The sequence below is a fragment of the Calonectris borealis genome, chromosome 12 (genome assembly GCF_964195595.1).
Source record: "Calonectris borealis chromosome 12, bCalBor7.hap1.2, whole genome shotgun sequence".
In the NCBI taxonomy this organism is placed as follows: domain Eukaryota; kingdom Metazoa; phylum Chordata; class Aves; order Procellariiformes; family Procellariidae; genus Calonectris; species Calonectris borealis.
Genome location: NC_134323.1, coordinates 769850 through 784949, shown reverse-complemented (window position 1 = coordinate 784949; position 15100 = coordinate 769850). Strand labels below are relative to the sequence as shown.

At 46.8% G+C, this 15100-nt stretch overlaps 1 protein-coding gene across 5 annotated transcripts in view; it reads left to right on the top strand.

Moving 5' to 3' along the window:
- Positions 1-15100, top strand: part of RANBP10 (RAN binding protein 10) — an 84283-nt gene that overhangs the window by 60729 nt on the left and 8454 nt on the right. For 3 of the 5 annotated variants that reach the window (XM_075160849.1, XM_075160852.1, XM_075160854.1), the window contains 7 exons: positions 4621-4733; positions 7381-7489; positions 8259-8407; positions 10507-10702; positions 12009-12133; positions 13028-13173; positions 13650-13761. In XM_075160849.1, coding sequence (XP_075016950.1) covers positions 4621-4733; positions 7381-7489; positions 8259-8407; positions 10507-10702; positions 12009-12133; positions 13028-13173; positions 13650-13761 — 950 coding nt within the window. Of the gene's footprint in view, positions 1-4620; positions 4734-7380; positions 7490-8258; positions 8408-10506; positions 10703-12008; positions 12134-13027; positions 13174-13402; positions 13557-13649; positions 13762-15100 lie in introns of those variants that run through there. The other 2 variants (XM_075160850.1, XM_075160851.1) reach the window with 2 other exon arrangements.

Below are 15100 nucleotides of genomic sequence, written 5' to 3'. Positions count from 1 at the left end.
TGATCACATCCATGTCATCGTTCTTGCTTTCTGCTAGTTTTGTATTTAGTTTTTTGCAGATAATTCAGGCCAACCAGTAAAGCCTTTGAAAAGCAACTAGCAGAAGCTATTGAAAATAGTAATAATATCTTTCTTCAAGAAAATCAGGAGCAGGAGGCTTGCCAGAGAGTTTGTAGGGCCTGTAGAGGATTGCAGTATAAAAAGAGACGCTGGGGAAGATAAGACCATATCCAATTGAATTCTTTGCTTGTGTGTCCAGAAATCAGGTAGGTTGTTGTCATGCTGGGACGCTTCTTTGTGAGGGACTTGTGCCTGGGATTGAAGTGTCTGTCAAAGAAGCACTGGCAGAAATAGGTGAGGGAAAGTGGAGAAAGTCTCCGGGATCACATATTTACCTGGAGTCCTAATGGGACTCAAGGAGAAAACAAGTGAGCTTGTGGCTGTGGAACAAGGTTTCTCTCCAAACTGCCTTGGTTCAAGAGAAGGGGAGGATGGTGTGTACGGTGCCGTGTTTCATGAAGGGTTTCAGAAGAGAGTCAGGCAGCGATGGGCTGAGAGAACCTCGATGTCTGGTTTGGACAAATCTGTAGAAGCGCTACTGAAAGGTAGACGCATTGGGCACGTGGAGAAATAGGACGTGGGTTTTGCGAAGAGGAGCCAGCAAGCACTTGGATATGGTTCTTGGGCTGCCATCTTTGTCTCGGGAGTCCTTGAGAAGTTCCCTCGCTGCAAACTAAGGGAGGACTATGCAGCCAGAGGCCCAGAGCGGATTATGAATTGTTTAAAAGAGAGACAAGAGGGGGAATGAGTGGGTGAGGTTTTGTTACTGTAGGAGGAGGCGGCTCTAGAGTTGTGCATGGAGTGTGCTGGTAGTGTCTGTGCTGCTGAGGGGGTTCAGAAGTGACTGGGGAGAAGGGACCCTCCAGGAAGGAATGAGATCTTTGGGTTATGACGAATCATTGCATGGAAATGTCAGCTCATTTTTTTGGTAGCAAGCAGAAAAAAAAAAATAATGCTAGGATTTGTAAGGGGAAAAATAGAGGACAAAAATAATTCTGTCACTGTGTGAGTTTGTGGTGCACCCTTACCGTGAATACCGTGTGATGTTTCGGTTCTTTCTCTCCAAAAGTGGTAGAAGTGAGAAAAGCATGGGAAAAACCCAGGCAGGATGTGCAAAGGTATGGGGTGGACGTAAGGCAAGGAACAAATATACAGCCCCACAGCACTGAAGGATATGATTGTGAGAGGTAAGGCAGAAGTATGAAAAAAAAAATCTTGAATAGCCTGCAGAAGGTGCTGAATGAAGGTTCATTGTTTCCTCTACTGCAAGAATTAAAGGGCATCAAGTGAAGTTAACCAGATAGCACATTTAGAAAAAATAAAGGAGGGGTTTTTTTTTCCCACACTCTCTGCCATAACATACCATGAAAACTGCACGGATTCAAAAAGTGACTGGAGATGTTATTAGAAAGAAAAACCTATCAGAGCTACGATGTAGAGAGATACCACCTCTGGAACAGGAAGTATCTGAAAAATTATTGGAAGCTGGAAGGGTTATGGAGAAAAGTATCATTTCATATGTACCTTATTCCTTTTTTTTTTCCTAGGCATTTGCTTTTGCCAGTTGGGAGGTACAAGTACTGGGCTAACTGATGTTTGGTCTGACTCAGCATGGATGTGCTCAGAGACTTAAAACTTTGTGAAGCTGCTGACTTCAACGTTAATTTTCATTCTGATATACTGGATTGTTGACTTTATGGGGTCATTTCACTCTCTGCAACGCATCTTGTCAGACTGTGGAAAGACAGGATCTGCTTTTGGAAAGCTTGCGTAGCAGCCAAAGAGAATGAAGAGGTTCATTGATATTTAAATGGAAATACTTAGTTCCTAATGCTCAAAAGGCAGCTTATTCAGGAAAAAGTCTGTGTCCTGCATCTTTGAATGTAAAAGCACCTGCACTGGGTCAGAGCACTGGTCCATCAAGCTTAGTTTTATGAATAAGTCAATAGCACAGGTTCCTGTGGCACTCGAGTGTTTTTTCCCTTCCCTCGTAAAACTAACCAATTTTTGCCACCCAGTTATTTAACTGAATATTTAGCCAGGTTGCACCTTTCCTTTTATCACATGGTAGCACAGTTTCTTCGAGAGCCTTTGCTGAAAGACTCTGTGAAATATCTTTGGCCAACCAAGTGGACTGCAAAAGTCTCTCTTTTCTGCCTGCTTCCTGACTCCCTCCAAAAATGTCACCAAATTAGAGCGCCGTGACTTCCCTTTACAAAACCTGTTGATTTTTCTGCAACAGGACCAGTTTATCCCTGTGTTCTCCAGAATCGTTTCTTCTGACGTGCATGGTGGAGGCGTCAGGGTCACCGATCTGGAGTTCTTCATACCTCCTTTGAACTTCTCTTTAAGAATCATCATTATGTTTCTCATCTTCCTCCCCTCCGTAGGCAGACTTATGCCAGAGCTCGTCCTCGCGTTAGTGGTACAGCTGTTTCAGGTTGGAGCTCCTTTGGAGCTCTTGGGACAATGTTATCTTGTCCTGTGGTAGGTTTCGCAGTATCTTATTTAATCTCTAACCGTGCAGTTAAGCATCACAAGGTACATCACATCACGCATTCATCTGCGTTGCGCTCCTGCTGTCACCGGAGAGGCTGATCTGACAAGGTTTTCAAGTGCTTGAAACCTTGAAAGGGACTCACATGGGTAACTCATCTTCTTTGTCTGTTGTTACAGTCTTATAGGATCTCTAATCTTTTTAGCTCTTGCCATGAAGAATCTGAGTAGGAGTCATCTGAGACTTGAGATCAGCTGGTGTGGTTGATTATGGGAGGAGGAACGGTGTAGGTCCCTATTTCTGATTCAGCGGGAGGACTTTGTATTGTTTGTTTGAGAATCTAAGCGGTACCATGCAGAACGAGGAGAACTTTGTGTAATTTGTACAGAGAAGCGTGTAGTCGAGGTCTGTTTTGAAGAAGAAAAGCCCCGGACGGTACAAGCCTCTCCACCGGCACCATGGCCGCTCCGGGTGAGAGAAGCACGCCTAGGTGCAGCACAGAGATCGCTGCTCCTGTGATTTGAGCACTTCTGCTCTCAACAAGTTTCAGCCATGGCTCCCAACTGGTAAAAACTATTCCTTTGGAGAACCTGGGATTCTGAAAGGTTGTTGTTGTCTGCATGAATATGTCACATAGGTCACAGTGGAGTGCGATAATGTTCCCCCAGAACTTCAGGAGAGGTACCCCTGGGTGTAAACGTCCCGCTGAATGTTTGAGAGTGTGCAGCGCGGCTGTAGTAAGTAGCTGAGACACAGAACTGATAAGTCATTGCTGAAAATTAGCCTGGCATAGTGACCAGTGAGTAATACTCTGTGTACCCACGCAGGGACGCTTCCTGTGATGCCGCGGGCAGCAGTGGCATGGGGAGGAGCTCAGTTTTTGTGCAGCTTTGTAGAGCGTTTAAATCTTGGCAGTGCTGAGCCTCTGACTCTGGCTGCTGAATCACGCTGAAGCAAGAGTTGGCTTTCCCCCTCGGTTCCTGCCGGATCGCCGTGTTCGGTGTTCCAGCCTGGCTGAGCCAGGGCGACCTGGCTGCGGGGCTGACACGGAGGGATGCACTTTATGACGCTTGTCTGTTCCGTGCCAGGGGCAAAGGGCATGTCTTGTACCAACAGTGGTCAGAAGCGGTTGTTTTTAAAACCGGATTTAAAAATGACACACCTGCTTACAATGTTACGCCTGAAAATTATTGCCGAGTCATAAACAACTTCTTTCTTGTACTGAAAGTAGCTAAGTTGAACGCATGTTTTCAGCTGTGACTTGATCGGATCAATACCAGCTTCATCATGAGAAGCCTATTTTGGGATTCATCACTCGAAGCCTTGAAATCCTGTGCTGGGATTTCAGGTTTTGTTAAAAGTCCAATGAGCGTTAACACTTACCTGACATATCCTGGGAAGGCACAAGTGCTTTAGAAATGGTCTGTTCAGAAAGACGTTTTTGTTGTGTTTGTTTTCTGACAGGGACACTACTTCCTCACCTACCCCCCAACATTTTTTGAAGATAGAACTTAATGTTTATAAAATCAATGCTGACAATCTACTCTTTGTAAATCGGCATATAAAAGTATCTGTGAATGTATAGAATTCATAGGGAGATTCAACTACCAAAGATATAATTGCTGGCAAAATAGGTGATGGAAGAAATTCAGGACCAGAATCTTTTGTCTGAGATCTACTTGAAAGCCGTGAGCCTCCCTGAGGTTCAGATTTTTTGTCTATATAGGATGTCACTGGCAGTAACGCAGTACCGAGCTCTTGCAGGTGACCCTTGGCCAGCAGTGATTAAATAAATAAATACCATGTATGCACTGGGAGTCTTAATTTTTGGTTTTTTTTTTCCGTAAGGTGAATTTATTGCCTCCCTCCTGTTTGCTGAGGACCAGGTGCCTATCTTATAAATTTACACTGCCTGGACCCAGAAGTAGGACCCTGGTTATGTCCTAAGCGAGCTGAGTTTGGTCACTGAAATGGCAACTTCTGTTGTGTTGATTTTTTCTTCCAGTGTGATTACCCTGTTTTACCAATGCCTCTTCACCTGTTTGTATTTTCGTATTTTCTAGTATGGTTTCGTCATATTTGGTTCATCATGGGTACTGTTCAACAGCAACTGCCTTTGCCAGAGTCACAGACACCACAATCCAGGAAGAACAGACCTCAATAAAGAATAGACAAAGTAAGTCTTTTGGGTAGTTTGGCACGCTGGCCAGGTGTTATCTTCAGGCCTGAGACAATGAAGTGCTGTGGAAGTAGAAGAGTTACTCCGCGACAGCGCAAAGCTGTCCACAGCACACTGCTGACTTGGTGTTGCTGCCTGTGGGTCGGTAGAGCTTGGGGACCACGGCTGGGAGCGCTTTTCCCATCATCACTGTGTCCCCTCCACCCTCTGCCGTCTTTGCCTGAGGAACCGCTCTATTCTTTCCTTTGCCTGTCTGCTCTGAGAAATGACCTGCATGCCTGGCAGTGTGGAATATGCTAAGTTGCCTATTCAGCTTGGTTAATTTTCCTCAATCTTGTTGAAAATGAATAGCTGAATCCTAGAAGAGACCCCTCAGCTTTGGGTCCAGCAGTTTCACACATCAAGCTAGTAATAATTAGTGGTAGTGCCAAATTGGTGGAGAAAGGAACTGGTTGCCTTGGACTTTACCTGAACTGAGGTCACTGTGCACCAGAGATCCCTTTGGGTTTGGGTTCTTCGATGCAGTCTGTTGCAGGTTCGTTAGCATGGCTACAGGGACCCAGACACATCAATCTGTTCTGACTGCAGCTCCCAGAGTTAATGAGTCTTCCAGTCCCTTTGCACATTTTGTCTTCAGGTAAAATTTTTTGCATACTAAGGGTTTTGCAAATTCATAGTCAACATGGTTAGCTCACACTAGGTGAAGAATTTGTATTCTGTGTCTGTTTTGATTACTGCTGTTTCCTCCAAAGTGGTTCATCTCTCAGTTGGTAAGGCTGTCAGTGCATTTGGTTCCTGCAGAATGAGGCTTGCAGCTTTCCCCTGCTGCAAGGGGGAAACTTTTTTTTTCAGCTTTTCTATTCACAGGCTCAGACTGCAGAGTCACAGAACATTGGTGTGGTTTCTGCATTCTCCTGGCTGTTGAATACAGGTTGGGTGCTGTTCTGTGCATTTCCCTTCTCTTTGTGAACCGTTTCTCATGTGACTGTTACGTATCAGGCCATCATGCCCCTTTGTAGCTCGCTCTCCATACATTACATACGCTTAGCCAGCATTCAGGTTCATTTGGGGACTCTGCTTAGTACCCAAAGTAACTTGTGGTTGCTGCCTGTTAGTGCTGGTGGGCTTTGTGCTTTCCAGGTCATGCATTCTGCAACCCTGACCCCAGCCAGTGTTCTTGCTGGTGTGGTTTTAATTGGTAAAGCCTTATGGGAGGCACGCAAGACAGTGCAGTCTTGCTTGTCTGAGGACAGGTGACAAGGCAGATGGAGCGAAGGAATATAGAGCTCTGAAGCTGGGGCTTAAATAAAAGGTGTGAGGAAAACACAGAGGGGAAAATATAAAAGGCAGCGACATCTGTGAGAGTTGCCAAACAAGGCAAAGAAGAGAGCTGTCAAAAGCAGCGAGACATGAAAACGGACATGCCAGTAAATAGAAGAAACAGAGAGCGAAATGAAGGACACTAGGAGACTGTGCAACACACGTTGATGTGAGAGCCACATCTTTGTTTTTAGCTTTCAGCTATGATAACAAGGAAATAGACTCTGAGAAGTGGGAGCCAAGACAAGTCATTGCAGATTGTTACTGGGAATTGCTAATGAGGATCACCGGGCTGGCCTTTCAACAGCTCATGACTTGCAAAACTCAGCCTGTGGTTATTAGAGCTTGCAAAACACCTCACAGGTAATTCAGAACCTCTCTGTTGTTTGTAAGGAGTCCTGGAAAAACAGAGAGGGAAGTGCAATGCATTTTTAGTTTTAAGTACGTTTAGTTTTTAGTTTTAAGTACACTTAGGAAAAAAAAAAATGTGAACCTCTGGAGATCAGCAGCTTCTCTGAGTGTTCAGGGATGGGATCTCAAGTTAAGTCTTGCACTCGTGTCTTCTGACCCACTGAAGGAACATACGTGGGACATGAACACCCAGGATGATAGGTGGCTTCTGCCTTGTGTCTTTGCACCTCCTAGAAGTGCACAACTTGTTGAGCTGTTTCTTAGCTTAGTCAATAGCTGATTCTTGGAGCTTGCTTACAGGTGCCACATCCTCATTGCAGGTCAGGTTACTTCTCTGGGAATACATTGAGGTGGGACTTGCAGGAACCCGGTTTTGTTGGTATAATTACTTCTACTTAGAGGTAGGGATGTTGGGGAAACAGTACTGTGCTGTGATTTAAGCCCACAGACCCTCTAATAATACTCTGCTTATCTGATGCTCAGCCATACATACGCTTCCAAGCGTGAACCAGCCAGAGGATGTAACGTGGGGGTGACCTAGGGGCTTCCCCTCTGAAACTGTCATTTCCCCAGCAGCCTCCTTTCTCCCATCCAGCTGTCATGTCCTGCTTTCTTTTCCATTGCTGCATAGCTCTGTGACTAAAGGGCTAAAGTCCCAGAGCACCCCACCCCAGCGCACCCACTTCATCTTTCAGATCCTTCAACTTTTGCTGTTTCTGAGCTACTAACAGATTCTCCCTCATTTTCACAGGCTTTTCCTCATCCTGATCCATAATAAACAGAATGTGGTTCCCAGCTCTCCCTAGCCCTGTGCAAGGTGGTAGAGGGGAGCTGTGTGGCATATGTGAGACAACTCTTCTGGCCGTTCTTGTTGGCCGGTCCTGTGTGTCAATAGGTCTCCTTTTGCTTTCAGGAATACAGAAGCTAGTATTAGCAGGCAGAGTGGGAGAGGCTATAGAAGCCACCCAGCAACTCTATCCTGGCCTCCTAGAACATAACCCCAACCTGCTCTTCATGTTAAAGTAAGTATGAATAGCTTTATACTCCCTAATGCTGAAAGGTGTAGGTGAAGGAGGGAAGAAAGAGGCTGTCCAGCCATCCAGTCTGAACTCAAACTGTTTGAGATGCCTTTGGGAGCAGGTGGGAGAGGACATGGGTTCAGTCCTTTGCACAGTGCTTGTAGCAATGTAGACAGAGCCCTTCGGCTGCTGCTCAGTACGGCTTTGCCTCTTGAGGCAGGCAGAGGTGGGTCCTCCCAGCCTCCTGAGTTGTGTAAGGACAGTTCCCAGTAAAGCTAAATGGGGAGCTGTCCTCACTGTCACTGTGGATATTGCATTTGTTACCCTTTCTTGTCTATTTTCCATTGGCCACCAGTATTTCTAGGTTGTTGGAGTAGTGGAAGAACTATGATGTTCGGCAGATTTAGTATCTTCTCCATGAAAAAAAAAACCCACAATTCAGTTTTGGAGTAGCTGCAGAGGTGGTGGAGATGATAGCATGCTGTAAAGGAACAGTTTCTTCGTAGCGCAATGGAAGTAAACTTGCTTTTTGGGAATGTCTCAACATGCGTTAGCATCAAAGTTGCGGTTTCTGAACGCCTTCCTCCCATAGCATTATCAGGGCACTCGCAATACAAAGGTACCAGGAGTCCGAAATGTCTTTTTCAAAGCCAAGAAATTTAACTCCTATGCAGTTTCTAGGACTTCTCCACTCAGTAACGAAGGAAACCTCAATGCAGAGCATCCTGGCTGTCACGCACCCTTTTCTCCTTCTTCCCTCCTATGAAATCAGGTGTCGGCAGTTTGTGGAGATGGTGAATGGGACAGACAGTGAAGTACGTTGTTTCAGTGCCCGCAGCCCCAGATCCCAGGACAGTTACCCCGGGTCCCCCAGCTTAAGTCCTAGACATGGATCAAGCAACTCACATGTTCATAGTACCGGTAAGCGTGTTTTTTGTGTCTCCTGGTGAGAAGAGCAAATGTTAAAGGTCGACTGCTGTCCATTACCTGCTACTTTCTGTACATTATTCTATGAAATGCTCCTTTCCTTTCTGATACCCAGCTGAGAGGACATACTGTTGTCGTGGGTGTCTCTATACTGTCACAAAATTGGTTTTGCATTAGTTATTTTCCACAGAAAATTGTCTGCAGAGCAGATTTTTTTCAGAATAAAGAAGCTTTTGAAGGTGGCCTTCTAGTGCAGCCACTAGTGACTGAGTGTTTCCCTGACCGAGCTGTCAGGGGAGGTCTGGAATACAAAGGCTGTTTCCTGTACCTTGGGGTCTGCGAAAGAATTGCTTTCCAGTAAAGACTGAGCGGAAGATGTGCTCTTCTGGCCAACTGAGCGAAAGGTTAGGGGGATGCCTTGAATGAAAGCTTCTCCTTCTCCCATGGACTCTACCTTGCAAGCTCGAAACATGTGAGAAGGGAACGGTTCTGTACCTGCAGAACCCATCTCTGAAGCATCAACTCTTTGCAGTTTGGGAAATGAAACTTTAGGATTTGAAGTGGAAAGAACAGGACAAACCAGGACACCCAGGCTGTCTTCCCTAGGTACTTACTGACCACGGCTTTGAAGATGGAGTGGGCCAGGGAGTGTGATCCACAGAGCCCCTGAAAACAGTCTGAGCTGCTTCACTGAGCCTTGAGCTGCTCACGGCCATCTGAGTGTATTTTGTTTCGGTATTCCCGCTGCTGCGTGTGACAAACTGTGGACAGGCAAACATTTAAGGGCAAGGAAGACAATTACTTGAATGCCTCCAAGCTGTCACTCGCCTTCCCAAGCCAGTATCTTTGATTTCCTATATTGTGTTGTGAGAAACCCTGGGTATGTTTCTCTGACTAGATAGTCAGAATGATCCCATCAGTCCATAAAAGCTCCCGTTTTCAACCAGGAGATGCCTACATAAAAAAACCCTGCAACGCAAGGCAGCATTCGTATATATTTGCCTTCATACACGGAACGCCACCTTCCACAGTTCTCTCGGTCAGACCTTAGCACTTTCGAAATAGTGATAATTTCATCCGTCATGTTTCAAAGATTAAGCAGAACTGCTGTGCACAGCGTACTGCATCTTTGTCATTAAAATGCACAAAACGGCCTTTTGTTTGAATCTTTGTGTTGTTGTGATAAAAATATAAATAAATTCCCTAGCTATAAATATAATTGTGGGATCAGCTGATGAATTTGGATATATCGCCATCACTTCTGGAGGAACAGCCGTGCCAGGTCACATCATCTAGTCAAGATCCTGTGGTCAATATTGGTTGCCAAGGAAGAAGGAAAGCCCATAGTGAGCTTTTTCCAAAATATTATTTGAGCACCTAATGATTTGTCTTGGTATTAAATAGCCCCTGTAAGTTCAGCCAGTAATTTTTGAATCCATATAAAACTTGTGGTAATGACCAAAGGTTTGTGTCCTGTGTCAGCAAGTTCCACAGCTTGATAGGCACCTTTTGTGAGGGAGGGGATGAGATTTCAAGCCTGATTCTCCTTTCAGTGATGTCTCTCCTCCTTAGCTTGTGATTTTATGAGGATTGTTGTTATTTGCTGAGTGTTGTGTGAATCAAGTATATCCCTAATGTAAGATAGGTTGTGGAAAGCCTGGGATGTTCTGCTTGCAAAGAGTTCTCCTTGTGGGCCAATTTTCACCTGTGCTTTCGTAGTTTTCCTGGATAGAGGATTTATGAGAAATGTTTGGGTTTGTGAGAAGAGAGTTTGTAAACTTCTTTACAAACCATCCATGCTTCATATTTCACGAATAATTTCTGTGCTATGCTCTGCCGATCTCTTATTTACAGCCCATTTTTGGAACTTCCTTAAGCTCGAATGTTGCTGGTGAGCAGTGGGCTTCCTTCCATATTCATTTGTGTTTTCTCTAAACCCTATTGAATTTAAGAATGATGAATAATAATTTGACATCTGCAGTATTATTTTGCTTTCTTCCTTTGGGGTCTGCTTCTCTTGCTAAATTGTTGACTTCACAATAGAGCAATATTGTCAGTCTGGTCTCATTTTTTCCTTTCTTCTTGACTTTCAGGAGCAGATAGTCCAACCTGTAGCAATGGAGTCATGTCCACAAAAAGCAAACAGAGTCACAGTAAATACCCAACACTGAGTTCATCATCTTCATCTTCCTCCTCCTCCTCCCCCTCATCTGTGAACTACTCTGAGTCCAATTCTACAGATTCTACCAAATCTCAGCAGCACAGTAGTACGAGTAACCAAGAAACCAGGTATTTTTTTTTCCTTTGTAGATGCCTGAGGAGGGTGAGATGGTGGGAGAGGCTCAGTCTGCTTTCTGAGGAGCCAGAAGGACATCTGTCCTGCTCTTCTGAACAGAGAGTAACTCGTCGTATCTACAAGGTCACTACAATTCCCAGCAGACACGAGCCTGTTCCAGTTCCCCTGCTCTGGCTCAGGCTTGGGGGCTCATCTCATAAGGAATGTTATGATGCTCAAGCTCCAAGCTGTCCGTTACCGTGATGCCATCAGAGCCCAACACGATGGTTTGCATAGAACCTCTCCCACTGAGCTGTCACTGCCGCCTCAGCAGTCGATTACCGCTGCTAAGCAGCTTGCCTGCCTTTTAGTGGCTGAGGCAGCAGCTCCAGTGATTACTGGGTTGGCGCATTCCCCTCTTGAGTAATTTACTTGGGCTACCTCCACCTGTTGCCCAGTTCCTTCCAGACAAGTCTCTGAATCGGCAGTAATTTGTTTCATGCTTGTGACAGCAAGTCAGACCTTTAGAAAGCCTCCCTCCTCCAGCGGTCCGGGAGAGGGGGGTAGTTACTGCTGCATTTACTGGCGCGTGGAGCACATTGAGCTGTGGTGAGAACTGAGCTGCCCTTGGGCTCACGTTCCAGGTTGGTGTTGCAGGGCTGTCTGAGGCCCTGCTGGAGCTGAGGATATCCTTGTAATTAGTAGCATCTCTTGCTAATTGCAGCTGGCATTCATCCTCTGCGTACTGTGCTGAGTGAGAAACACTTGTTCAGACTCAATTTACCAGAATCATTTGATAATGCTGGATTGATGATTCTTTTTTTTTAAATATAGAGCCCAAGTCCCAGCAAGATTTTCTCATCATTTCAGCTAATCAGCAGTTAATCAGCAATCTCATTTAGACTGCTGTCTTGAACATTTAGGCCTAGAGCCCTTGTGTGTTCTGCACTGCACTTTTTGCGAGGGTTGATGACTTACCGCAGCCAAGATTTCTCTCCTGTTTGGTATGTTAGTGTGTTATCTGTTGTCTGGCTGCTGTTCACTGTCCCAGAGGTGACTGCTTCCTGAAGGGACGATGATGAGCACTCTGCACCTGTAATTATGACAGGCACTTTTGGAACAGAAACCTGTTTCATAAATTGTCTTCGGAAGCCTGCAACAGTTTTTGCTACACTGAATTAGACCATCTGGCTCCCTGTAGTCTAACTGGCACCTTTCCTGGTTTACTGGCCATTGCTGGGCATCATTTGGCATCTGAGCTCTTCATTTCTTCCCTTTCTAATTTAGACATCTGACCTTTCTTTCCTCCTTTCACCTCAGTGACAGCGAGATGGAAATGGAGGCTGAGCATTACCCCAATGGAGTCCTGGAAAATTCATCCACCAGGATAATGAATGGCACCTACAAACACGAGGAGATCCTGCAGACGGATGAATCCAGCATGGGTAGGGCCTCAGAGGCAGGAGGGGTAAAGGGAAATAGGAAAAGCTGGTATCGAGAGTTAAAATTGTGATTGGATGGTGGTGAAAAAACATGTACTTTGGGTTTCTTTCCCCACCCTGGTGAATGAAGTTCTCAAGATGCCTGTTTCACAGGGAAAATTAATCTGTCTGGCTTAAAGGTCTGGCTTTTCATAGTCTCGCAGCAGTGCTGGTGATTTTGTGGAGCAGGGAAAGCGATAGGAGTCAAAGGTTTGTTCAGCGCTGGTCATGAATTCCAGCTCAGAGCAGCCCTGGCACTTCTTCCAGCTGAGGAACTGAACCGAGCTGCGAAAGGCTGGCTGATGCCCAGCCGCAAAGTGTCCTCAGCGCAGTGTGGTCAGCTACAACTGTCTTGTTTGTGGGTGCTTTAGCCAGGAGGGAGAGGAAGAATCAGCTACACTGCCTCTGAAACTGGGGATTCCTCCAGTTATAATGGGTCTTGTGGCCACCTAATACTGGGAAGTTAGTGGTGTTGCCATCTCTGACTGAAAGTTTTCCAAGTCCAGGATTTGTTGGACCAGGGGTTTCCGTGTTGTGCACGCTGTATCACACGCATGAAAGGGTAACACAGCTGGAGTTGCAAGCTTCCGTGATTTTATCAGACTACTTGATCTGTAGGTAGTCCTGAGGCATTAAACAAACTGAGCTCAAGTTCTCCCTGTACCTAACGGGTGCTACAAAAAACCAGTGCTGGCTTTTGTGGTGCAGTGATCAGAAAAAGCTTCTCCTGGGATAAACTTAGAGCAGGGACCAGCTACCTGCTCCAGAAGGGGAAGGAGTTTATGGGTAGCATGACACAGAGTGGGCAACGGTGGGGAATGAGAGACGATTGTTACTTCTCCACTGCCTTTCCTCTAGAAGACAGCTGCCCCCAGAGGCAGCTCTGTGGAGGGAACCATGCTGCCACGGAGCGAATGATCCAGTTTGGACGGGAGCTGCAGATGCTGAGCGAGCAGCTTTGCAGAGAATACGGGAAGAACACAATGCACAAAAAGATGCTTCAGGTAAGCCTGGGCCTTGCGCTGCATCGCAGCAGTTCTCTGGGCCAGGACTGGGGATGTGGGTTCTCTTGCAGAGCTCTGGGTGGCCCCCACTTCTGCACCTGGTGAGGAAGAGGGGGCCTGCATGGGGATCAGAGGTCGAAACTCAGTGAACGTAGAGCACCTAGACCCAGTTCTCGGCACAGGAGAGACACATACAGCTCCTGCCTGCCTTCGCTCTTCTTCTCTCCAGGTGACACTCTACCTGCCTTCCCGTGCTGGCTCCCCTGCCAGGTGGAGGGGCACCCTCTTTAATCCACTATCTTGATGGCCCAGTGTGGTCCCTTGCTGCCAAGAAGAAAAGGGCCATTTCTTTTCAGGAGGTAGGCACCTGTCACCTTGGCAATGGCAGGAGGTGCCCCGGCTGACGGACTTGGCGGTTTTCCTATGTGTTTGCAGCCCTGCATGACCTTACTGTGCCTTTCTCTTCTCTCACACAGGACGCGTTTAGCTTGTTAGCCTACTCAGACCCTTGGAACTGCCCCGTTGGTCAACAGCTGGACCCGATCCAGAGGGAACCTGTGTGTGCTGCTCTTAATAGTGCTATATTGGGTAAGGCCCAGTTCCTATGTGAGCGCTACCCACCGGACATACCTGCTCTCCAGGGACGTCCTGTGGCGGGCAAGCCTGTGAGTGTTAGGAGAAGTTCAGAACCGCTTGTGTTTGGCTTTTGCCTCTCTGTTGCTGGGGACCGACAGGGCAGTGATGCGGGAAGGGAGGCAGGAGGGAAGCCTGCAGAGAACGGATCCTCCTGATCTGATCTTTTGGCTCCCTTCCTTGGGTCTTCCTCAGTGTTGCTTCCAAGGATGCTCCTCGGGATTTTCTTCCCCTGCTTACTGAGGAAGCCAAGATGTCTTCGATGCGTTTCCTGCCCCTCTTCCTTCTTGCTCCGAACCCACCTGAATCAGTTCGCTGGCATCAGCAGGACTCTTTTCCACGCAGTTTGGGTTGGCAGAGTTTTGTCCTGGCATCATCCTGCTTTCTGGTAGGAAATGCAGTTGCTCTGTTGCAGCAGCTCGTAAGTGAAGCCAGTTTCCATAGTGTTGGCTCTAAAGCAGGGGGGGCCGTAAATCCAGTTACTTTGAGCTCATGTTGGACATGCAGAGTTAAATGGGTCTGTCTTCCCTTCGAGCATCGCCTCTGCATGTTCCCATCGTGGGCTGTGCCTGCTAGAGCCCAGAGAGCCTGGCTGCCTGCCGTCCAGTGTTGAAATGAGGCTGTGGTGATGGTCCAGCCCTGCTGCACTTTCCCTTCTGGTCGTAACTGTGCTGAGAGGACCCTGCTCTGTGCAGAGATCTGGTTATAGGTTGGTTTTCTTCAGCTGGCAAGACAGCTCCCCTTTTTCTGATGAGCTTTGCTCTTTGTGTCAGCAGGATGAGTCATGGTTGGATCCAGGTATGAGGAGTCTCTTGCTCTCCTCTGTGTCCTCAGAGCTGAATGTTTATGCCTGCTCTTCCATTTTCCTTAAACAAACGTGTTCCTTGGCCCAGCAGCTTGTTGTCATTTACTCTCCTGTCTTGAACCTGGTGTAGTAAATGCAGTCGCTTTCCCCGATGGAAGTCTCGTGCTTGCAGTCAATGAGTTGCCATGTCGTTGCTGACCCTCCTGACATCTTCAGCTACAGAAAATCCCATGGTGGAGAAATGGGTATAGTGATAATGAGGTTATGGCTGCCACTGGTCTGCAAGAAAGGGATTGTTTCATTCCAGGCAGGGCCCTTAATCCTGTCACCAGACCCTGCACGTGCTGTGCCATTGCTCGGGTGACTTCACAGGACACTCCTCAGCCTGGGTTAGCTCAGTCCGTCCACAGCTGGACAGCTTCTCTGTCTCGGAAACCCACGCTTGACTGCTGTGCACAGCGTGGCTCTCCGTGCCCAGACGTATTTCCT